Consider the following 25,124-nt stretch of genomic DNA (forward strand, 5'->3'; position numbering starts at 1 on the left):
GCCCAGGGTTGTGCATAGGGGGGCAGGGGGAAGGGGAAAGGTGGGACAGAAATGCAATCAGTAGAATCCAGCAACAGATTAGGGAAGCAGAGCAGGGAGGTGTTAAAAGACACTTAAAGGGAGAATTTGAGAAATCTCAGCAAGGTCTAGTAATTTCAAGTAATATTTAAGATGTTCTAAGTCTCATTTTTCCGAGAATAGGTTGGCTTTTTTTTTTAGTTAAATTCAGTCCTGGATTCCAGTAGCTATATAAAATATATAATATGTATTTCTACAGATCTATGTACTATGTCTGTTACAGTGTATATATATACATACACACACACACTCATATGTTATTTTTTAAGATTTTATTTATTTATTTGACAGAGATCACAAGTAGGCAGAGACAGAGAGAGGGAGAAGCAGGCTTCCCACTGAGCAGAGAGCCCAGTGAGGGTCTCAATCCCAGGACCCTGAGATCATGACCTGAGCCAAAGGTAGAGACTTTAACCCACTGAGCCACCCAGGTGCCTATATATATATATATATATATGTATTTCGATACAAAGATTACAAGTGGTAATGTATACAGACCCTGAGTTTTTAATTCAGTTTTAATCTTGCAATTATAAAACATGTTTTTTTAAGATTTTATTTATATATTTGACAGAGAGAGATCACAAGCAGGCAGAGAGAGAGGGGGAAGCAGGCTCCCCGTGGAGCAGAGAGCCCAATGCAGGCCTCTATCCCAGGACCCTGAGATCATGACCTGAGCTGAAGGCAGAGGCTTAACCCACTGAGCCACCCAGGCACCCCTTAATCTTGCAATTGTAACTAAAGTTTTCAGAATTGGTATTTTTAAACCATTAACTGTAAATCACCTTTAAAGGTATCCCCACATTGCTCTAGGCCCTGAGGATACAGCAGGTGAATGAAACAGACAAAATCCTGCCCTCCTAGAGCTTTCATTGTAGTGGAAAATGGACAAGGAAATAAATTAGCGGACTTTATAGAGGAAAAGTAAAGCAGGGCAGTGGAATTAGGGAGTACCGGGCGTTGGAGGGGTGGGGAGCTGCAATTTTAAGCAGGAATGATGCCCCTGGGAAGGTGTCATTTGAGCAAGAACTCAAGGCGGCAGGGGAGTGTTTAGGCAGAACAGAGCAGGGGCAGAGGTGGGAGAGTCTTCGGGCTGGAGGAGGAGCGGTGTTGGCGTGGCTGGAGGGAGAGTCGGGGGGTAAAGGAGAGGGAGGGTAGCAGGAGGTGAGCTCAGAGCACCTGTCACGTGAGGACACACAGACTGTCTTCATAGACTATTTATTATAAAAATGCCCCTGCTAATGTCCTGGAATGAAATGTGTAAGACCGTAAGCTACACACATGCACACACACAGTTTCAGAAAGAAATGCGTGTATTACCCAGCTGGTAATGTAACACTGGAATAATGGAAAAGTAACTTTTACTCACGTGCATGCAATTTAACACGTAATGCTCTGACACACCGTGACGCTCCGCCTCCAAGTAAACGCAGTGCCCGCTACCACGGACCAAGCAAAACACCAGGATCCTGATGGGGACTGCGTTTCCAAGACGGTGAATAATTCTCGGTAACACTCCAAACCAAAGCAGTGTGACCTCAACCAATTTATACAGTAGTTACATTCTGAGAAGATGAGCCGTATAAAATTCTGCGAAAAGTGCCTTTGTGCTTTTACACAAGTGAGGTTGTGGGCTCGGGGAGCTATTAAAGGCTTTTGGCCTGTGGGAGAGTCTGACAGACGCGACAGCGTGTATAGATTTGGGATGGGCTTTGGCTCTGCAGTGCTCTGTGCCCCACACCTAGTGCTTGTGTTCCCCCCTCACCTCCAGTACACCCCCCACCAGTCCCTGGGACCACTAAGAAATGCCCTCACAGATTTCCCGAGTACCAGAAAGCTGTGCCCTCCCCATAGAGCCATAGGGCCTGGTGGCTGGTGTGAGGAGGTTGGCCTTTTTGAAGTCACCATTGGAGATCGCTGAGCAGAGGGTGACATGCCGTGGTATTATGGACTGATGTTTGTGTCCCTCCAAAATTCACGTGGTGAAGCCTTACCCCACTGTGTGATAGTATTTGGAGGTGGAGCTTGGGGGATTTAGCTTAGATGAGGTCATGAGGGAGCCCCCCCTCCACCCCATGAGGGGATTAGTGCCCCTTTGAGAAAAGGAAAAGCCCAGAGCTCTTACTCTCTCTCACCATAAGAGAACACGGCAAGAAGGCCGCCATCAGCAAGCCAGGAACTGGGCTCTCCCCAGAACCCAACCATGCTGACACCCTGATCTTGGACTTAAAGCCTCTGGAACTGTGAGGAAGAAGTGTCTGTTGTTGAAGCCACTAAAGCTGTGGTATTTTGTTGAGGCAACCCGTGATGACTAAGACACCTGGCCTCCACTTCACAGGGTCGGCATGTGCTGTGTTGAGACTGAGCTGGTGAGGCCAGGAGGAAGCTACAGACTAGGTGGAGGCTACTGCACCAGTCCAGACAAGGGAGGTCACGGGTTCGGGTCTGAGTGGCAGTGGGGAATCAGAGTCAAATATAAGAGACTGCTGATAGAAATAGACACCCCTGTGACTCCTCAAACTGAGGTTGGACAGACTATATCCCTGTTATTCCATTTCATGGTTTCCTGATTTGTTTACTCATTTCAGGGGCCAACAAGTTGGGAGAGTTTTGTTTTCTTTTTTCCTTTCCACAGATTAGTTTTGGCAGGTGCTTTTGTTCTTCACCCAAACATGTGTTGCTGTTCCCAGAAGTGGAGATTTCTTACATCGCAGCAGCAAACTGCACCTAGTACAGAAAATGAGTTTTGTTTTCAGAAACTAACTTGAGTTGTGACATACCAAGTGAGGTGCGATCTTCCTAGGCTGCGATTTTGTGACTGTACCCACACCAGAACTGTCTGTCTTTGTCTGAAATTTCACCAGTGAAGACAGTTAGGGTGTTTGCTTTCTGCACTTTCAGCCCAGATGCAAACAGAAAGCATTGCTGCCGTGTGTGGCATTAGGTCCGTTTCCTAAAGCCTGCTTTGGCTTGGTGAGGCTGAGAAGCTTTTCTTTGGTATCTCCAGGGCTGGTTTCAGGCTTCTTGCATTCACCTTGAAAATACTAGTTATTAAAATGTACTAGAATTATTTAAGAGACTAAACTAGACAAAACAGAGTAAAAGAAACACTAGAGTTATAGGGAAGATTTTCTTCAGATGTCACGTGTGTTTGCCTTTCTTACCACATGCCTCTTCCCATGGTTCCTGCTGGTGCCGACCACTGCTGCTGCCCCCTGAGTTGGATAAGTGTAGCATGATGCTTTGCCACTCGCTCACTGAGTTCTGTCATGGCGACCGAAGTAGCGTCTCTCAAATCTGACTCCTTCTTGCTGCCCTCCTTGCCAGTGCCTTAGCCAGCCTCTCAACATGCATTCCTAGGTCAGTACAGGAGCTTCCGGCTGTCCTTCAGCCATCATGCTGCTGTCAGACCTGCCCTCTAATGACACCAGGGACCATGCCACACCCCTGCGGAGCTAGCCTTGTGCCGGCCAAGGCAGCGCTCCAGGTGTGGTCTGCCCCGCTGTCTGCGAGAAGTCCAGGAGGGATCCCAGGCATCATCCACGATGGGCTGGAGTTTTCAGTAGCTGGTCCTTCCCCACGGTTAGAGAAGCACTGGTTTACAGGGTCTCTTCTGACCTCCTTGGTGTACAGGCAAGGCCTTTCACCATCTGGCCCTCACCCACCCCTCCAGGCCTCAGAGACACGGGGCCTTGGCTTGTGTTCCCTCCCCATCAGCAGCCTGCAATGTTGGACAGGCTCCTAGTCATCCTTCAGGAGCCCCTTCGGAGGCCACCTGCTCACCCCTCAAGCTGGGTGAGCCCCTTCCTCATGTGGATTTGGGGGTACTTATGAATTTTTGCTTATGTTTGTCTTCCCACTGAGTTCTAACTTCTTTTTTTAAAATTTATTTTTAAATTTATTTTTGAGAAAGAGCATGGGGGTGGGCGACAGGAGAGAGGGAGGGAGAATCGTAAGCAGGCTGCTCATTCAGTGCAGAGCCCGACACGGGGCTTGATGTCATGACCCTGAGATCATGACCTGAGTTGATATCAAGAGTCAGACACTTAACTGACCAAACCTCCCAGCTGTCCCCTAAATTCTAGCTTCCCGAGGCTGGGCTCTCTAGATGGCCAGGGATGCTCCGTAAATGTCTCAGGCACCTAATGCTGACTTGGGTCCCAGAATCCTTCCCACTAAGATGTCTTTTGGAAGCCTGAGAACAGATAAGACTAGACTCTGCCCCCGTGGGATGTGTCATCTGTCACTTGGACCATTGTCACAGCAGGTTCCAGTTCCTGACCTTGAGTTTTATGCGGCTTTCGTGACTTTTTGCAGTTGGTTTTCTCTCCTATCCCTAAACAGTGTGCCTGTTCCTCAGGAAGAGTCTGAGGTCTGCCTTTAGAGGTGTGACGGAAACAGAAGAAGGGAATTGTAAGAAGGAACATTTAGTTAGCAGTTCTAATCGGTCTCCTCTTTCGGAATTTTCTAGGCTTAAAACAGCAGTCTCCACACAGAGTGGCACAGATTTCAACTCTGGGGGTCTTCTCCGCAGCATTACTAGGTCTGTTTGGGGATATGATTGTGAATGTTGAAGGCTGTGACTTGTGCCAGGTTTGCGAGCACTCCCATTTCCCACGAGTGAGTTCTGTGCCGTTCTGCGTCGTGAGAGGTGTTTGGGCGCAGGCCGTAGCACTGACTTGTCTTGTTCTCCTCCTTGAATTCTTTCACTGTTGATTATAGTGATCAATGTGCACTTTGAGGTCTGAGTTACTTCTGCCGGGGGAGGGTGAGCAAGGACACAGTAGAATCAGACTGCCGGTGGAAAGGGGGGTTTTTCAGATGACTTTGGTCCCGCCGCATGCTTGTCTCTGTCCGACATGACATTTTGGTGACTTGCAGAGCTTCACCTGCAAGAAACCTTGTTATGTCCTTTTCCAGTTCTGGTGAGATTTGGAATTTGAGGATCAGCTCTTGGTTAGATGCCTGCATGAAAAGGCTCTCCTTGGGGTGCCTGGGGGACTCAGTCATTTAAGCGTCTGCCTTCAGCTCAGGTCATGATCCTGGAGTCCTGGGAGCAAGCCCTGCATCTGGCTTGCTATTCGGAGGGAAGTCTGCTTCTCCCTCTCCCTCTGCTCCTCCCCCCACCCTGTGTACTTTCTCTCTCAAATACATAAATAAAATCTTAAAAAATAAAATAAAATGCTCTCCTGTGAAAGCTGAACTTTGAAGAACATTTGAGACTTGCTGCCGTACACGTTGGATCTTACAAATTAATGGGAACTTGAGGTTTAGGTTACAGGAGTACTTTCCTTTGGGGACGGAAATGAGCTGCCGCTGGGGAGAAGAAGTCCCTAACTGGTTTACTGGAGTGCATTGAACATATGTGGGAGACTTACCTTTGGAGTTAGGAAGGGTGAATGACCTTGTTTTTACTAATAATTTTTATAAGGAAGTAGAACCTTCAGCATTCTCTTGAGGAGATGCCAGTGGTTTACTGCCTTCGGACCAGCCAGTCTAGCGTTACCATCTGCTAGGATTAAATCTCCATGTCCTCTTTGCGTCCTTTTCCACTGCACTTTTTGAACAAGAGGGTTTGCTGCTACGTTTCCCACTCCTGTTTGGTTCCAAACCAGCCCTCCTGCCGCCCTTCCAGCCGTCCTTCCTCCTGCCCCCACCCCGGTGCAGGTGCAGGCCATCGGACTGGGGTTACCGGGCCGCCTTCCTCACTGCCCTTTGTGACTCCTTCCCTTTCTCCTTTACTTCGTGCCCTGATGCCCGCCTGTCTAACCTTCCTTCAACAGACATGGAGCGCCTTTTGCTCAGAAGCCTCCAGTCAGCCCCTGGTTAGCGCCCACTGTACCACATCAGAGTTTTCACAACTTTCTGCTCCACGGCCTCGCTGCCTACTCTCTGGCCTTACTTTCGTGGCTCCTCAGAAGGAACACCTGCCGCTTGCCAGGCCTGTGTCTTCATTCCCATACATGGAGGTGATGGTTCTTCACTTACGCTGTCTGGTCATCCCCGCCCTCTGAGTCCTCCTTCTTTAGGAAGTCTGTCTTCCTCGAGTATACTAGCCCTCAGTGACTTCCGTCACCAGGAAATCCTGTGGTACATACTATAGGTGTCAGCAGTTCATTATTCACTGTTCATGTACGTCGGCTTTATGAACTCCGTTCTATATCCCACACAGTTGGCACATGCCCAGCATTTGCTTTCGAGATGCCTGTGGTAAATCTCAACAGATGATTACCAGTAGTTGGGTTGTCACACTCTTTCTCAGAAAAGGAGGGAGGGAAGGACAAGGCTCTTAAATATTTGGTATATGAGGAGCCTTCATTTCTGGCTTTTTGGTCCATAAATACCTTTCAGAAGGGCCAACCCAGAAGAGTTCAAATCATTGCTAGAGATAGCAGGAGCTGGTTTGGAGAATTTCAGATATGCTTGACATCTTAGTTTTACCTAGAGAAGTCACCTAGTACCTAGAGAAGTTTCTAGTCCGAGAGTAAGCCAGTTTTAAATGCCAGGTGCAGTGTAGGGGTCAACTAGGTGGTTGTGCTTTGGAAAGAATGTGGTGAGGCAGGGTGGGAAACCCAGGGCTCGTCTAGATCTCACCAGAGAAGCAGCGTGTTCCAGAAATATCAACGCTCATCTGAGAAAGAGAAGAGAATGATCTTGTAAGGTTGCTGAAGCTCCAGTCAAATGGGCAACCTGTTCTTGTGGCTTCCGTAATCAAAGGAATCCATTCCTTCCCACATGGAAGAAAGTCTGCCCAGAGCTACCTTTAGGGAGAGGCTGGTGGACTTGAGGTCTGGTTTGAGACACTTATGTAAATTTTGGTTGACTTCATCAGAGACTTTTTTTTTTTTTTTTAAGATTTATTTATTTATTTATTTGACAGAGAGAGAGAGAGAGAGAGAGAGAGATCACAAGTAGGCAGAGAGGCCGGCAGAGAGAGAGGAAGGGAAGCAGGCCCCCTGCTGAGCAGAGAACCCGATGTGGGACTCGATCCCAGGACCCTGAGATCATGACCCGAGCCGAAGGCAGCGGCTTAACCCACTGAGCCACCCAGGCGCCCCCATCAGAGACATTTTTCGGATTTGCTGACTAATCACCCCCTCTGTGTTCCCACACCCTCGCCAGTTCTGCTAGGCGTGTGTTAGGGAAGTGTGCTGTGCTGCTAACCGGGTCCTCCTTGCCCTTCGAGCCTGGTTCCCTCCAGTGCCTTCACTTTAGAAAGGGAAGGTTTAGGACCCCTGGCTGGCTAAGTCAGTAGGGATCTCAGGATCCTGAGTTCGAGCCCCATGTTGAGTATTAAAAAAAAAAAAAAAAAGTGAAGGTTTGTATTATAGGTGAATGTAGGAAAAACAGGTGTTTCTTCTGAACATACCAGAAAGGCTTTCCTTAAATGGCTTCTTTTTTAAAGGTTCTCTTTAAAAATTTTTTTCATTTTATAAAAACTTCAACACACACGAAAGTGTAGACCAGTATCATGAAATCCTCATGCAGCCAGTGCCCACCACCAGGGGCTGTCAGCACATGGCAGGCCTCAGATCCTTCCTTTGTTGTTTTTTTTTAAAAAATATTTTATTTATTTATTTGACAGGCAGAGATTACAAGTAGGCAGAGAGGCAGGCACAGAGAGAGGAGGAAACAGGCTCCCCACTGAGCAGAGAGCCCGATGCGGGGCTTGATCCCAGGACTCTGGGATCATGACCTGAGCCAAAGGCAGAGGCTTTAACCCACTGAGCCACCCAGGCACCCCTCAGTTCCTTCCTTCTGTAGCAAATATCAGATCATTTTTTTCCCCATACATTTAAATAATTTTAAAATGTGAGTGAACATGGGGCACCTGGGTGACTCAGTCAGTTAAGGGCCTTTGGCTCAGGTCATGATCCTAGGCTCCTGGGCTCAAGCCCCACTTTGGGCTTCGTGTTGGGCTCCTTGCGCAGTGGAGAGCCTGCTTCTCCCTCTCCCTGCTGCTTGTCCTGATTGTACGCTCTCTCTCTCTCTCTGTCAAATAAGTAAAATCTCAAATGTGAGTGAACAAACAATGGTGTGTGGCAGCTCTCTTTAGCTTTTATCGCATAGGTTTCTGTGTGGAATGGTCCTTTTCACTTGGAAAAATGAAATTGGAATGATTCTATCCCACATACAGTATTGAATATCCTAAATTCCGGACTCCCTTTCATTCTGCAAACAGCATCGTCTACTGAGTACGAGGGAACAGAGGCCCCCTTGGCAGTTACCTCAGACGTCACTCTGATTACTCATTAAACTGTACATAAGGTTTATGTACTTTTCCATGTATATTTCACAGAATACAACATAGATGGGCTCTGTCCTTCAACCTGCTGAAAATCCAGCCTCGCGATATCTGAGACCTAGAAGGGTCGCCTATGCCTGGGGCGGGGGGTGATCTGTGCCTCCTAAGAAGATATCAAGTGCAGTGGGCGGTCATTTTCTGGTTTCCTGAAGCGCAGAGACCAACGGAAAAGCGTGGGGGCGTTCAGGAAAGAGACATGATTGAAAGAGAAGCCTGGAGAAGAATTGGGCCCAGGTTTTGCAGAACCATGAATGCCTAGGCCTCTGGTTCCCAAGCTATGCTGAGGGACCCCGGGTGCCACAGTATATTGACAAAAGGCCATTGCACCTTGTTCTAAATTTTTTTGTTTTTGAAGATTTTATTTATTTATTTGACAGAGACAGCCAAAGAGGGAACACAAGCAGGGGGAATAGCATGCAGAGGGAGAAGCAGGCTCCCTGCTGAGCAGGATGCCCAATGTGGGGCTCCATCCTAGGACTGTGGGACCATGACCTGAGCCGGAGGCAGACACTTAACTGACTGAGCCACCCAGGTGCCCCTTGTTTTAAATATTTGAGAGAAGCCTAGCAGTACTCAGCAAGTGTCAGATACCACACTCAAGGTAGTTTCTAGTTCAACATTAGGTTGTGCTCCTTTCCTTTCAACAGTGTATCTTTGCAAAGCTCAAAGTTGCTGTGATAAAATTAAAGTACCGCATGATAATCAAGGTGGAATGGTAACGAGGGGGGCCAGTGTCTAATTTGGGTTTGGGATATCTTATGGCAAGCACACATCCCATTAGTAAGTAATTATGATTAAGAATGAAATAAATGGTTTTCTTTCCATTTATGTGTTTTCCTTTTCTTCACGTGGCTTCTGAGTTGCTAGTGTCCATATACCTAGGTCGTGTAGAACTAACTGTTTAATAAATGGAACTGTAAAGTATGGCCTAGGGCCCTCTGAAGAAATTACTGAGACACAAAGGGTGCCATGAACCAAGAAAGTTTGGATCTTCTGACTGGAGCCACAGAGATGGAAAGTATTCACTAGGCAGAGGGGGAGCCATCGTAGGGTTTTTTGTGGAGGAAAGACGTGAACGAATTTGTCTTTGTCAAGCCCTTGCAGGCGGAAGATAGAATGCACGTCTGAAAGCTAGAGACCCCAGATAGGGGGCTGGAGACTGCTGGGGAGACCCAGTGAGAAATGGTGGCTGCCTAGTTTGCAGATCTTGAGAAATGTTTACTGGACTGAATCTTAACACAGCTCAAGATCTAATTGAGTGGAAGTGGGTTAGAATTAAGGGGAGAGTCAAGTATATAGACACTTACCCTCTGCTGGTGGGAACCTAAAATAGCACAACCACTTTGAAGAGCTGTTTGACGGCTCCTTGTCAAGTCAGATGTAAACCAGCATGGTTCCACGTTCCAGGTATTTTCCCAACAGAAGTGAAAACCCAACACACACTTGCACACAGATGTTCGTAACAGCTTTAGTCATGTTTTTCCAGCCCCAAACTGGAATAACCCGGTGTCCCTCAGCAGATCAGTAAACAAATCGTGGCACATCCATGCAGTGGGACAGTACTTAGCAATATAAAAGCACTGTGATAACGTGCAACAGCATAGCTGAATTTCAAAAACAGATGCAGAGAGAAGGAACCCAGACACTCAAGAGAACCTAACGGGGTAATTGCATTCGTACAATTTTAGAACAAACACGACGAATCCATTGGTGGTTATGGAGTGGGAGTTGGGGATTTTGAAGGTGGGGATATCAAAGCGTGAGAAAATGCTTTGGGGTGACGGAAACATCGTAGGGTGTGAGGGTGGTTACATGGATGTGTGGGTTTCTCAAGACTCCTCAAATTGTACACCTAAAAGGAGAGAAAGGAGAGCCCAGAGGTTGGGTGTGTTGTGGGCTGGGGAGGAAGAAGTTAGCCAGCCAGAGGAGGACCAGAAGATCCTTGGAGAGGGGCGCCTGTGTGGGTCAGTGGGTTAAAGCCTCTGCCTTGGGCTCAGGTCATGATCCTAGCTTCTTGGGATCGAGCCCCACATCTCCACTCAGCAGGGAGCCTGCTTCCTCCTCCCTCTCTGCCTGCCTCTCTGCCTGCTTGTGATCTCTGTCTGTCAAGTAAATAAATAAAATCTTTAAAAAAAAGAAGATCCTTGGAGACATGGTACCACCTGGGGGCTAGAAGGAAAGAGTGAAATTGGGCAAACTTGAGGAGAAGGGTGGGAAGTTTGGGAGAGCTCACTCTGCCCTCTTTTACTCCCCCTGTGCCACAGAAGGCAGAATCAGGTGTGGAGAGGAGGAGAACTTGAGGCAAGGAGTGAAGGTTTGAAATATTAGCTGTGAGAAAGAGGGAACAGAGGCCAACCGGGAAGTAGATAAGCGTATCTCTTATGACTTGGGGCCCAGCTGGAGAATGCTTTCTCCACGAGTGATTTAGTGTTTTCTTCAGCAGCACTCAGAGCCTGGGTATGGAGGAAAGGGGATGGCTAGGTAGATTTTGGGTTGGGGAGTGGTAGGACCTAGTTACTGGATTATTAAAAGTCATTAATGATGGATGTCCAGACTGGGCAGGAAGAGAGGTAGGAAGGAAACGAACCTGAACTGATTGTTCCAATCAGTCCTCTGTGCCAGGCACTGTTTTAGGTGTTGGGGACATGGCAGACAACAAAAAGTTAATCAGTGGCTAGAGTCGATGTTTCTTAAAAAATAAGTTAAATATGCTGTACTTCAGAGGTGGTTTAAGTGTCGTGGAGAAAAATCAAGTAGGGAAGAGGTGTAGGGGATCCCTGAGGGATAGGAGGTGGTCAAGGAAGACCCCCCACCCCGAGATGGTGATATTTTATCAAAGATGTGGGCAGAGGGGGCAGCAAATGCAAAGTCCCTGAGGCAGGAGCAGGCTAGACAGTATTTGAGGGCTATGAAGAGCTCGGCTGGAATAAGCAAGGAGGAAATAGCGAGAAAGCATTAGAGGTTGGGAGGGTGGGATCGTGTGAGATTTATAGGCCACTGGGTGACCCCTGGCCCTTATGATTGAAATGGAAACCACGAAAAGATTTTGAGTGGTAGAGAAGGATAATCTGACTTCTGTCCTTACAAGCATCACCACTCTCAAGACACAGATTTTAAGTCTTAAACACTCTATCCTTATTTAATCTGCAGAGAGATGCCTCATGGGTTATTGGTGTTACTGTATATTTTTTTCTTTATTGATGAGGAAATTCAGACCCAAAGAGATTAAGTAATTCCGCTCAGGTCCCTCAGCTGGTAATTGGCAGAGTTAGGACTTCAGTATAGACTCATCTGATTCCAAAGGCCACATAGACCAGAAAAAAGGGAGCACTTAAAAGGGAAGGAGTTCTGATGACGGAGGGATACTGGGCATAGGAAACAAAACGATGATTGTTACAGATATAGACCTTAGGGTTTGGCAGCTGACAGGATGTGTTGGGGGAGAAACGAGTGTCAACAATGTCATTTGGATCCTGCCTGTCTTCTAAGAGAATAGTGGTACTGTTAATGAAACAGTCAAGAGTAGAAGTAGGTTTGAACTAAAAGATGGAAGGCATGGCTTTGGGCAGGTGGTGGCTGAGGTGCTGGTAGGAAGTAGTGGAAATGTCCGGTTGATCCAGAAAGAAGAGCTCAGAAGATGATGGGGACCTGAAATCTCCCATTGTGGTTATGGTTGAAACTGCGGGGAAGCATGTGCTCCCTGAGATAACGCAAGGGACAACCTGGAAATGTCTATTCCTGTGGGAGGGAGCCAGAGAGGGGGGCAGAAGTCAGGCTGTGCTGAGAGGTACGAGACTCAAGGGACAGGGCAAGCCATAGAACGGGAAGTGGCCGTGGAGGGGCTGCCTCCTACTGGGTGGTCGGAGCAGCAGGTGCATGCAGTGGCCAGAATGGTCGAGAATTTGCAGAAACGGTAGAGCTGTTGGTGCTCCTGGATGGAACCGCTAAGACCCATAGCTCAGAAGGGGAGCAAAGTCAAGAGTACACGTGTGGCCCGGGACAGAGGGAGAGGGCATGAGGCTTCAGAGAGGACAGGATGGAGAATAAAACCAGAAAAACTATTCATGGAAAGATAAAAATCCATGTCTTGTGGAGATAAAAATGTTTCCATTTTCACCTTTGTGAACTTGGGCAAAGGAAGGGTGTGACCATCTGTTATGAGGCATTTCTGTCCCTGGTTAAAAAGGAGGCTTCAGTGAGCACAACAGTAGCAATGAGGTCACCCAACCTCATCCGGGTCTCTGGGTGTAAAGATTATGTCATTTCAAGTCTGAGCTGGACCCCCTAGGGAAGGGGGTCCCGTCCCGTGGCTGCTCCCTGGGGAGCAGGGAGCAAGTTCATGTCTGCCCCTCCTCCAGCCTTACCTGTACCTCGATTAACACCTGTTTTCATACTTGCACAGGAACCTCCCCGCCTCCCCGCACCACCCCTTTTTTCCCTTCTGAAAGTAAAACAGCTTTGTGCGACGCCTTTTATCCTTATCGGTCTCCATATAGATAGAGTGGCTTATTTTGTAGCAGTGTTTGTTTATAGCCTTATAGTTAGGCCAGCTTTCTTTTCACATGGCTGAATTCTTTTTTTTCTTTTAAAGCAAGAATCTTGCCTGATACCAGTTCTCATAATTAAATAAAAACAACCACTTTTCCACCTTGGGCTTTCATTGCACATTTTCAGATGATGCTGCTTGCTTTTATTTTGCTGGCTTTCCAAGTTTTTTTTTTTTTTTTTTTTTTTTTTTTTTTAATCTCTAACCTGTTATGTTAGGGAGAATTTCAAGCATATGGAGAAGGAATAGCAAAATAACTCCCCAGTGTTGCCACGGTCGTCTTTAACTTTTTTTTTTAAGATTATTTATTTATTTATTTGACGGACAGAGATCACAAGTAGGCAGAGAGGCAGGCGGAGAGAGAGAGAGGAGGAAGCAGGCTCCCGGCTGAGCAGAGAGCCCAATGTGGGGCTCGATCCCAGGACCCTGGGATCATGACCTGAGCTGAAGGCAGAGGCTTTAACCCACTGAGCCACCCAGGCACCCCTCGTCTTTAACATTTATCAGTAGGCTTCCATTTTTCATTTTATCTGCACTTGCATATTTTTTTTTTCCCTGTAGTATTTAAAGATACTGGGCTTATTTATGTATTTGAGAGAGAGAGAGAGCACGTGCACACAGGTTGGCGGGGGCGGGCTCCACACTGAGCACAGCGCTTGATCTCATGATCCTGAGTTTAAGACCTAAGCTGCAATCAATTGTTGGACGCCTAACCGACGGAGCCACCCCGGCACCCCTTTTTTTCTGAAATATTTTAATATTCACAGTGCAAATGGTTCTTTAAGAAAACAAAAATCTAGGGTGTAGGTCACGGCTGGCCCTCAGAAGCCAAGCAGCCCTTTTTTCACCTGTGGGAGTTGACTTAATGGGGGTGCTGTGACCTGGCTTCCAGCTCTGCCCATGTTCACTCCAGGGACTGCATTTTATGTGGATGGGAACGCTAAGATGACCAGAAGCTCCTCCTACTGGAGCTCTTCTCCTCCTAAGCCTACCATTCTAGAAGCACAGTTCTTAACACTCCTGGAGGGCTGTCCCACTGCTCTGCCCTGGCTCCTGCCAGTGGCCTTTGTCTTCCCTGGAACCGGTCAGGTACGGGACATGTTTTGGGACTTCAGGCCTCAGTGTCAGGTGGCCAGCGGATGAGCTCTAGAAAACTGGGGAGATCTGTCCCCGAGGACGGGTCCCCGAGCATGAGTAAGCGTGGTCCCGCACAGATAACCCCGTGACCAGGACTCGAGATCCTGTCAGTCTCCGGGTCTCGTTTCTGGGGAAGTGCAAGAATTTGGCCGCATCCTCTTGGGCTGTGCTTATCTGTGGTACCTTGAAGCAGCCGAAATGGACAACCCAAAAAGCTGCCCTCTGGCCGCTGTGTTTCCCTGGCGCGGTAGCATTGTCGCCTCCCCGGTTTGGGTGGGGGGCGCGGGGCTGTGGCTGCACCTCCCCTCTGTTGGGGTTGGGGGGGTGACCTGTCTCTTGTTTCCTGTGTCTTGCGTCAGTCTGTTTGTGAACATGTGCCCGCAGGTGATTAATGGGAACGGTAAACAGACGCTTCCTAACTGAAAGTTCCTCCTGTTTCCTAAGATGTTTCTGGTGTAATGAATTGTTTGTTTGCAGCCCACAGACCACATGTGCTGTGTGTGCTTCTGTCCCTGCGAACACCGTGTGTGCTTTCATGTGGGAGCTGGGCTTATAAAGTCAACAGATGATAAGGCTTGAAAGAGTTTTCTTCATCTGAGAATGCCAGGGGGACTGGGGAATCAGCGGCACAGCCTGGGGAGCCTGGCACTCTGCATCCAAAACCCCGTAACAGTATGTGCTGTCCTCACCCCCCATCCCCCACTCCCCCACCCCTGGCTTTGAGGTTGTGGATGGTGTGGCTGTGTAGCCCAGAGTGGGGAAGCAAGCTTTTTTAACGGGAAGGCATTTTTTTTACTTTTCGCCTTTCCATCATTTTTTTTTTTCCTATGTGCGTTGAAGATTTTCTCCCCAGCTGGATTACTACTCTGTATACATTATCTTTCCTCCTGAACATCACAATATAAAGATTTGTACATTTTTAAAATTGTATAAGCCCTTTTAGAAGCCTTTATTTTCTGCCAAGTGGACATTCCCTAATTGAACCATATTATTGAATAGTTAATTCATTTGTAATGCTACCGTGAGCATCTTTGTACACAAAGCATTTTCTGTGTTTTATATTACATTTAAACTAGATTTTGTAGAAATGAAATGTATGGATCAAAGGGAATCAAGGGGAACGAGCACTTGGAGGCTCTAAGATTGTCATATTGATCCCCCAGTGGGGTGTATCCGTTTGCCACCAACCAGATTCTCATCAACAGGAAAATTTATTCTTAAGCCACAGTGTTGTTTTTCTGAATGGGAGTTCCTAGTACCACTACAGGAATCTGTGACAAGGTGATGGTTTAGGTTTTAAAAGGCCTTGGTGTGTCAGAGAGTGACACTGTGACTCATTGTCCACTGTGGGTTGCGACTGGCTCTTCCTTCACTGTCCATCTCTCAAGTTATGTGCACATTTTTAAAAAAATATTTATTTATTTTAGAGAGTAGGGGAAGGGCAGAGGGAGAGAGAGAGAGAGAGAGAATCCTCAAGCAGACTCTGTGCTGAGCGTGGAACCCGATGTAGAGCTTGATCTCATCACCCTGAGGTCATGTCCTGAGCAGAAATTAAGACTTGGGTGCTCAACCAACTAAGCCACCCAGGTGCCCCCATGTACACATTTCTTGGCATCAGTTCCATTCTGCTATGTTCTCTATCCAGTCTCGGGGACAGTCTGTGTCTTTGGATGTGTGCTTTCTTTTTCTTTCTTCTTTCTTTTTTTTAAGATTTATTTATTTGAGAGAGAGAGAGCAAGTACATGAGGGGGTTTAGGAGCAGAGGGAGAGAGGCTGACTCCCTGATGAGCAGGGAGCCTGATATGGGGCTCAATTCCAGGACACTGGGATCATGACCTGAGCTGAAAGCAGATGCTTAACACGGAGCCACCCATGTGCCCCTGGGTGTGTGTTTTGTAAAGTGCCTTCATGTACATATCTGGTAAATTTAAGGTTTTGATACCATTTGTGAATCTTTCCTGGGGACCTCTTGGAATCTGATATTTTAGAGTCTGATGATGCCTTTGTTGTTGTTTTACACAGATCCAGTTCTGCAAGTTCCAACACATGTGGAAGAGTAAGTCTTCTGATTTGCTTCAGTACTTCCCCTTTAATGCATTTTTAAAAAACTATTCCATCAATATTTAGGAAGCTAGCCGCTGGGAGTGCATATAGCATACACTTGAGGTATAATGAGAATGATGGGGACAGGAAGTCTTACAGGTGCTATGGTCTCTGTTGGGTGGTCCGTTCCTTGGGGGAAGGAGATAGTGATATTAAAAAGGCTTCCTTGAGATGAAACTCAAGTTGAGTTTTGAGCTTAAGCTGCCAAAGTCCTGCCAGAGGGTTTCGATCTCTCCCTCTTCACTGTCATACCATGGAGAGGAAACACGAACGTGACCTGCTACTAAGTGTGTGCTGTGGCACCTGTCAGAGCTCAAATGTTGGGGGCATTCTAAGCACAGATAAGATTCAGCAAGGGGTTTCTGAGTGCCTAGTCCGAGTTCAGACTTCACCAGGTTAACCTTACCAAAGACCATGGAAAGCCAAGGACTAGAGACCGTCATCCCTCTCCTTGGCAGGTTCTCTCTGATGTCAAGCTTTCCGAGTCTGCTTTTATTGCCTCCAGTTTAAAAATAAATGTTTGTTGAACACTAAGGTAGATTTGTCCTACCTGTTTACATACTGTTCCATGCTATTAAATATTAATTGTTGACGTTCTATACACAATTGATTTAGAAACTGAAAAGCAGACTTAATGGGTTCTTTTTCACTTCATCATCGTCACCCGGAGCGCTTTGACCAAATGATGATTTACTCTTCTATGGTTTTTTACTTTTTTTCTTTCTCGCAGGTTGCTTTTTCTCTGCTCAAGTATAGCCTATCACCATAGGGATATTTTATTTGTGGCTAAAAGTGAAAGAGCAGTGGGTGGAATTGTCTTAGACACACACATGTCCCCCTTCCCCCAGTCATGCCTTTGCATGGCTTTGGGATGTTGTTCTGTGCCCTGGGCTGTAATTTATCACTGATACTTACTGCTCAATCTCTAGGCCTGCCTTCCTCCCAGATCCCAATGACGGCAGCCTGTATACGCTTGGGGGCAAGAATAATGAAGGCCTGACGGTGAGTGTATTTAGTTTCTTTGTGTACTTGGAGGTTCCGGACCAGTGGTCCTCAACTGTTGCCCATTGAGATCACCTGAGAGCTTAAAAAAAAAATCCCTGGAGATTGTGATTTGTGTGGTCTGGGGTGAGATCTGGGCATCAATATCTTTTTATTTTTTAAAGCTTCTTAAATGAACTTTTAATTTTTTATTCTTATAAGATTTTATCTATTTATTTGAGAGAGAGCAGGAGCAGGATGGAAGAGCAGATGGAGAGGGAGAAGCAGGCTCCCCACTAAGCAGGGAGCCCAGTGGGGGGTTTGATGTGGGGCTCGATCCCAGGACTCTAGGATCATGACCAGAGCCGAAGGCAGACACTTAACCACTGAGCCACCCAGGTGCCCCCCTAAATGAGCTTTTACATGCCAGAATTCAGAAACACTGACCTGGACCAGCAGGTTCCCATGGGCCAGCCAGCATGCTGGAGAGGTATGAGACTCCTTTTAGCAGCAGGATTTGCTCTAACTAGCGATTCTCAAATTGGAGGTTTAAAGCGTTGTTTACCCCCACCCACCCCAGCGAATGTCCCCTTCTGGCACAGGGAGCTGGTGAGATTCCATTCCCATCCCACCTTCATTTGAGAATCTAGACCGGTGGTTCTTAACCTTAGCTACACATTGTAATAACCTGGGGCACTCTTTAATTAAAAAAAAAAAAATCTGTACCCCAATCCCCAAAGTTTCTGTTTAATTGATCTAAGTCATCAGCAATTTTTAAAAGTTCCCCGGATAAGAGAATTTAGAAACAGGCCCACACATCTGGTCACCTGATTTATGAAAAGGGTGACACTGCAGGGCAGTAGGGTAAAGGTGGTCTTTGAATAAATGGCATGAGTCAGCTGCGATGTCCGTGAAAAAATATCTTAACTCCTGCCTCACGCCAGACGCACGAGACTGTTTCAGAGAGATGGCGTAACGAAGTGTGAAATGTGGAATAAAACTTTTAAGAAAAAAACGTAGCGGAACATCTTCACAACCTTAAAGTAGGAAAAGATTTCTTTCTTTCTTTTTTTTTTTTTTTTCAGTTGGCTCCATGCCAAGTTTGGCGTTCAGTGCAGGGTTTGAACTCCAAAACTGTGAGATCAAGATCTGAGCCAACACTAAGAGTTGGACACTTAACCAACTGAGCCACCCAGGTGCACCAGAGAAGATTTCTTAAATAGAATGAGATAAACAAAACAGAAACACCCCACACTAACCATAAAGGGGGGGGGAAATATATATATATATACATATGTATGTATATATATATGATTATATTAAAATTAAGAGTTTTTCTTCCTTAAGAGACACCATTAAGAGAGGCAGGCCACACTGTACCCGGCAATACACATATGACTACAACAAAGGATTCATATTCAGAATATGTAAAGAACTATGGATTATTAAAAAGAGAACCTAATAGGGAAATAGCAGAAGAGGTTATCCAAATGGTCATTTAAACATATGAAAAGATATTCAGCTTCATTAATCATTAGGGAAATGCAAATAAAAATCACAATATCCCACTACTAAAATGAGAGAAATAGACAAAATGGGTGTTGGGGGAGGGGTAGTGAAACAACCAGAGCTCCTGGGCACTGCTGGAGAAGGGCCACTTGGTATATCCAGTTTGGAAACTGTTTGGCAGAATCTGTAAAGCCTTATGACCCAGTCCTCCTTCCCAGATTATTATGTACCCAACAGAAACACCTGTGAGCATTCGCCAAACAGGTACCCAGAGTTACCGCAGTGTTTCTGAAAATAACCAAGAGGTGAAAACTGCCCAGACAGCATCACTAGTAGACAGGATAAAGAAATCACGGAACAGCGATACAATGAAATAGTCTACATCAGCGAGAACCAACAGTCTGCGAGTCTACACGGCTGCGTGGAGAAACCTCACCGATCTGAGGTTGGACAAAAGATGACAAACAAGAAAGGTTGCACACTCAGTGATTCATTTATATAAAGCTCAAAGACAGGAAAAACTAGTCTATGCTGTTTTGAAGTTAGGATAATGATTACCCTGGAAGATTAGGATTGGAAGAGAAGGCAAGAAGAGGAATTTTGGAGCTCTGGAAATGTCCTGCTGCTTCATGTACATTCTGGCTACGTGGGTTGGTTCACTTCATGCTGTTGCACTGAGCTGAGGTGTACAATTCCGGGTGCCATTTGTGTCCTGCTTCAGTAGAAAGTTTTTTTCTAAGAAAGTCTCCAAGTGATTCTAATGTGCAGGTTGAGAACCAGTGGTCTAGACTATAAGTGGCTGTGAGCTCTCATCGGGGTATTTTAACCTCATCTTCTGAATAGCCAGGACTGGAACGAATGAGAGGAAGGCAAGACTTGCATCCAGATGTGTGTGTTCTACCGTCAGCCTTTCCCTTCACATCCCCAGAGCCTGTTTCGGAGTGCTCTGTTCGCTAGACACCGTGTACAGCGATTTGTGGAAGTTGTTTCGTGTTTCAGCAGCCCTCTGGGATACAGATGTTATCCTACATAAGAGGAGTGGAAACTTCGCCCACAGAGGTGAAGAAGTGTGTCCAAGGCCAAAGCATCAAGTGTTGTAACTTGGGACTTGAGCTCGAACTTCCAAAAGATGCTCTGACCACCAGCCCTCACGTCTTCCTGCGTTGTGGGTTAACAGTTCCGCAAGCTGTGTGTTTCCCAGCTTGGGCCTTAAACAGGGGGGCCTGTAGAAATGCTCAGCAGACTATAGGCTCCAGACTGGAAGCCTTGCAATGACTTTGTGATTCTCCAAAACATCTGGCAAAACCCAGTCAGCTATGACGGCCTTCTGTGGCATTTCTCCTTTTCTAAGGCTCAATTTAAATGTGGGGATAATGGGGGAAAGCCAAATGATTGATTATTTCAAGTTCTTTTTATTAATACTAGAGAGAAATCTTTTCTTTTTTGGAGAAAAAGATGACGGTGTAGTAGAAATAGAATAGTTTCAAGAACACAGAATGTTCCAAAAATAAGTATACCGAAACGAACACTAACCAAAGGAACTCATCAGATGTCAGCTGTAGACTCAGTTGTATGATGAAATGCTGTTGAAACACATGGATTCTTTTGAGTTTGAGTTTCTTTTCCTGGCACCTATCATAATTTCTTTTTAATACCAAGACTTAATTTTCTTATTTTTTTCAATAAGAGCATTATTTAATGAAGAAACCATCAAAATGACTTTTTCCACCTCAAACTCCTGGGTCACCCACATAATGATGATGTCTCCTTTCCCTTAAAGCTTCAGCTGGGTGCTGAAGTTGCTTCTCTTCAGAATTCATCTCATTAAAAAAAAAAAAAAAAAAAGAATTCATCTCATGGCTCACCCACACTCTGAAAACCATGCCATTCTACTCAGCCTAGCTGGTTCTGGGTCAATTTTCAAAGACAAGAGAATTCTTTCTGCCTCCCCCCCACCACACCCAATTTCAAAGATTGTGTAACTTCTCCATATTTGTATAAGTCTTTTCAGAAAAGGTTTGTGTCTTCCCCAGAAGTGCTCTGTACGGGATACTTTAAGGGGTTCCTTAAAGTATCTTGGGAGCTCGAAGCTTATTCAAAGTGGATATGGAAGCCTGGGGCAGCCCTTCTCCTTGGTTTCCAGTAAGGAAAACTCCCATCAACCATCCACACTGCCTCTCTCTTATTAGCAGAATTGGGTAACAGAAACAGATTGTGCAGTAAAATTCTAATAATTGCACAAGACTTGGTTAACTTATTTTTTCCTTTGCCTTTTTTTTTAAAGAAACTTCCTTTTACCATCCCAGAGTTGGTACAGGCATCCCCATGCCGAAGTTCAGAAGGAATTCTCTACATGGGTAAGAGTTCCTGTTTTCAACACTGGAACTTTGATCTCTTTGGAAATGAGTCCTGGGAAATGAATCTGGGAAGGTAGCACGTCAGAGAGAGAGGTGTGCAGTGACTCCCCATGAGCCCTTCTGGGAAAGGTCTTTCTTACCTCGGTTGTGCTTATTCACGCCAGGATCAGCTGACCAATTAAGAAAGGGTTCCCTCCACTTGGGAGCAGACTTGACACCATTAATATGGTTACTCATTTAACAAGCTTTTTAGCTGCCGTGTTGACTTACCCCAGTGATTTAAAGATTGCAACATACCCAGAAGCAATTGGATGAAATTTAAAGTGAAAACAATAGTCTGAGCCAAGAAAGGGAAGCCAGCTTCTGCCTATTAATTATAGGACTTTCTTAGTATTTCCTGCTATCAGAATATTGGATAAAACAGCACTTAACAGCTTGGCCAGATAAGCTGCCTTCGTTCCTATGGGGTCACCTCTTTGAAAGCATCAGATCACCTGCTTTTCTTTTACCCTGTTGCTGCCAAAATGTCAATAAAAATGCATTTGTAATACAAAGGAGAACTGTGTTTATCTTGAAATCATAGTAGTAATAATATCCTATATTTACATAGAAGCTTTCCTTCTGAGGAACTGAAAGCACTTACTGCCTATTTGTGCCTCAGGAGCTTTATGTGCATTTCTGGGCCTTGCGTATAGGCTGGATTTTAAGTTTTTGCTTGGGACTCGGGAGCTGTCACTTTCTTCCACACCTTCAGGACGAGGCAGCCCCAAGCCTCAAGATTCAGAGGAAGTGATCCACACAAGCTTTCTCTTCTCTCTCCTGGGCCATGCGCCAGGCCCTCCTGACCATCTTCTTTTTTAAGATTTTATTTATTTGAGAGAGAGTGTAAGCACCCAGGGGAGGAACAGAGGGAGAAGCAGGCTCCCTATCGAACAGGGAGCCAGATGTGGGGCTCAATCCCAGCACCCTAGGATCATGACCTGAGCTGAAGGCAGATGCTTAACTGACTGAGCCACCCAGATGCCCCATCCTGACCCTCTTCTGACCATCTGTGTAACTGCTGTCTGTCTGGGTTTCTAGCTTTTGGCAGCGGTTCGTTACTTAAGATGCATTTAGGCTAGTGTGTTTCTATCATCCTTGTGTGGTGTCCTCTTAAGTGAGTTCATTAAGCATATTTAAAACTGTGGCAATTGCCTGATGCATCCTTTAAGAGGTCGCTGAACTACCCAGATGGTAATGGTCCTCAAAGTAACCACATGGGGAGGGATCATGGGCACGGCTGTTTGGTGATGTTCTCCCTCATCTGCAGACCTTTTGCATACTAAGATGTTGTTGTTGAGAACAGAACGTTATCTGTGGACAAGTTTCACATATGTAGACCAGGCATGTATGTTCCATCTGTTAGAACTAAGTGTAGCTGCAGCAAATTCTGATGCCCTGTTCTGTGATCTATGGTCACAGACATGTGATCTTCTCAGCATCTCTGTACTCTGCTTCCAAGAGTCCCTTGAAGGAGGACCCTTGTCCAATAAGTTAGAAAGATCCCAGTAACCAGAGGCCATGTCTTACAGAATAGAAATGCTTACCTTATGGTGACTGTGTGGACTTTCAGATGGGAGGCCCGTGCTACTGACCCACCATTAGTGGGATGCTCTGGAGTGTGTACCGCAGAGGCATATGCTTTGAGTTTTCCCAGTGGTGTTGTCTGGCTGTACTGTCCACCTGTTCATACCTTTGAACCAGCCAACCAAGGTGTGGGGGTGTAGTGTGTATGCTGGGGTCCATGGCTGAGATAAGCTTGGTCTCATTAACACCAAGTTGCTACCAACTCTCCTACCCAGTCCCAGGTATCAGCTAAGTAGAGTTAGGAACAGTAACTGTGGATCCTCTTTACATGTGGGCTCCTTAGGGAGGGGTGTGGAGGTCTGTGAATGACGGTTACCAGAGAAGTCAACCCTGGGTGAATTTCTCTATTTATACAGAGCTTGGTCTGGGGGAAGAGGATTGTCCTTCAGAGGCCAGGCTTTTCATATTTAAGGCCCTTCATCAAAGCAATGAAGTCTGTGAGTTTTATTAGGTTGTTAGGTTTGAAGGCATTTTCAAACCATCATTAGGTTATTAAGTTATTAGAAGACCCAGTGGGCCAAGAAGTTTTATTCTCTCTGCTGTAGCATTCACCTTGTCACCCTTGGAGCATTAGAGAAATGTCTTCAACATCACGAGAACTCCAGGCCTCAACAGCACAGGAAACACTCTGGCCTGCTAGTTTGGCAGGGATATGTTTTTTTCCATACGGGGTGAGTATAAACCACAGTGTGTCCTTGTGACTTTTCAGGTAAAAAGCAGGACATTTGGTACGTCATTGACCTTCTGACCGGGGAGAAGCAGCAGACTCTGTCGTCAGCCTTTGCAGACAGTCTCTGCCCATCAACCTCTTTGCTGTATCTTGGCCGAACAGGTAAGAAGGGACCTTCTTTTGTGTACAACCTGTCTGTTCCCCCTCCCCGAAAAAAAGACATTAATTAGCCTCCCCGTGGGTCTCTGCTGCTCTGGGCTTCATTGTCTAGAAGGTGGCCGGAGCTGTCTTCTCCAAACTCAGACTTTACCATGTTGGTTCCCCCTTTAAAAGCCTTCCCTGCCCCCCTACCAGGGTTCCCGTGGCTGGAGGGATTAGCTCCAAGCACCATGGCCTGCAGAACCTCCATGATGGGGCCACGGCCTCTATTCCTTCCTCTCCAGCTGTATTTTCCAGACTTAAACGTTTTCCAGTCAGTTTCCAGAATAAGCATTGCTGGTTTTATTTTTTTATTTTTTTTAAAAGATTTTATTTATTTATTTGACAGAGAGAGAGAGAGAGCAATCACAAGTAGGCAGAGAAGCAGGCAGAGAGAGGGGAGGAAGCAGGCTCCCTGCTGAGTAGAGAGCCCGACGCGGGGCTCGATCCCAGGACCCTGAGATCATGACCTGAGCTGAAGGCAGAGGCCCAACCCACTGAGCCACCCAGGCGCCCTAGCATTGCTGTTTTTTTTGTTTTTTTTTTTAAGATTTTATTTATTTATTTGTCAGGGATAGAGGAAGAGAGAGAGCAAGCGAGCACAGGCAGAGAGGCCTGGAGAGGCAGAGGGAGAAGCAGGCTCCCTGCCGAGCAAGGAGCCCAATGTGGGACTCGATCCTAGGACGCTGGGATCATGACCTGAGCCGAAGGCAGCCGCTTAACCAACTGAGCCACCCAGGCGTCCCAGCATTGCTGTTTTTAAAGACATTCAGCAGTGGGTCCATCCCTTTCCACCAGCTACGCACCTGTTTGCCTTGATTTGATCTTGACCCTGAGGTCGTTTTTTATAGTGAGGCTCTTCCAACTGGAGTGTTGGTCCTGCCCCCTCGAGATTTTCTTTGTATTCAGCTTAAAAACTGAATGGTTTCTTCTTCAGCCCCTCCATGTCATAATACGTCACATGCAGTTAGGAGAGCCTGCTTGGCACTTTCTGAGTTCTGCCTGGAGATCCCCGCGGCCAAACCCGCAAGATCGCCAGGTGCTTTCTTGCGCTTTCCCAAGTTACTGCAGGCGGTGGTCTGTGCGCGTGTCACCGCGCAATAGCCTGGGCCACCCCTTGGCAGCTCCCAGGAGCAGTTTCCTTCCTCTCCTTCGGTCTTCCCGTCGGCCTGCCAGCCTCCCCCCGCCACCTTGTCCCAGCCAATGCCACACGTTTCCTTGCGTTGTCATAGGCCTATCCCATGTCTGGGTACCAGTTTCTAACATCAGCTATCTATTGCTATATACTAAACCACCCCATCACTTAGGTGGTTTTAAGTGATACTGTGATTAAAAAAATAATAATAAAATCGTGATGCACAATAGCAAAAAAATAAACACAGTGATACTGATTCTGTGAGTCATGAGTCTAAAGGCACAGTGTGAGTGGCTCGTCCCTGTTCCACACGCTGTCGGCCAGGTTCACCTGTGTGTCTGGGACTTCAGTTCCCGCCCACGTGGCCTTTCTCTTTCCCTACGGACGGCCTGCACACTTTACAGACAAGTGGAGAGGGTCTGTCCATTGTCATGTAGGTCAGGTCGGCCCCTCAGCAGGCGCTGGGGCCCCTGCGGGTA

The 25,124-nt window shown here is 46.5% G+C and overlaps 1 protein-coding gene across 1 annotated transcript in view; it reads left to right on the top strand.

Annotated features, from left to right (window-relative positions):
- ERN1 (endoplasmic reticulum to nucleus signaling 1) overlaps positions 1-25,124 on the top strand; it is a 77,821-nt gene that overhangs the window by 27,639 nt on the left and 25,058 nt on the right. The window contains exons 3-6 of the mRNA XM_044247636.1: positions 16,089-16,122; positions 17,099-17,171; positions 20,944-21,016; positions 23,352-23,474. Of these exons, the coding sequence (XP_044103571.1) occupies positions 16,089-16,122; positions 17,099-17,171; positions 20,944-21,016; positions 23,352-23,474 (303 nt within the window). The remainder of the gene's footprint in view (positions 1-16,088; positions 16,123-17,098; positions 17,172-20,943; positions 21,017-23,351; positions 23,475-25,124) is intronic.

Source organism: Neovison vison, chromosome 5 (assembly GCF_020171115.1).
Source record: "Neovison vison isolate M4711 chromosome 5, ASM_NN_V1, whole genome shotgun sequence".
In the NCBI taxonomy this organism is placed as follows: Eukaryota; Metazoa; Chordata; class Mammalia; order Carnivora; family Mustelidae; genus Neogale; species Neogale vison.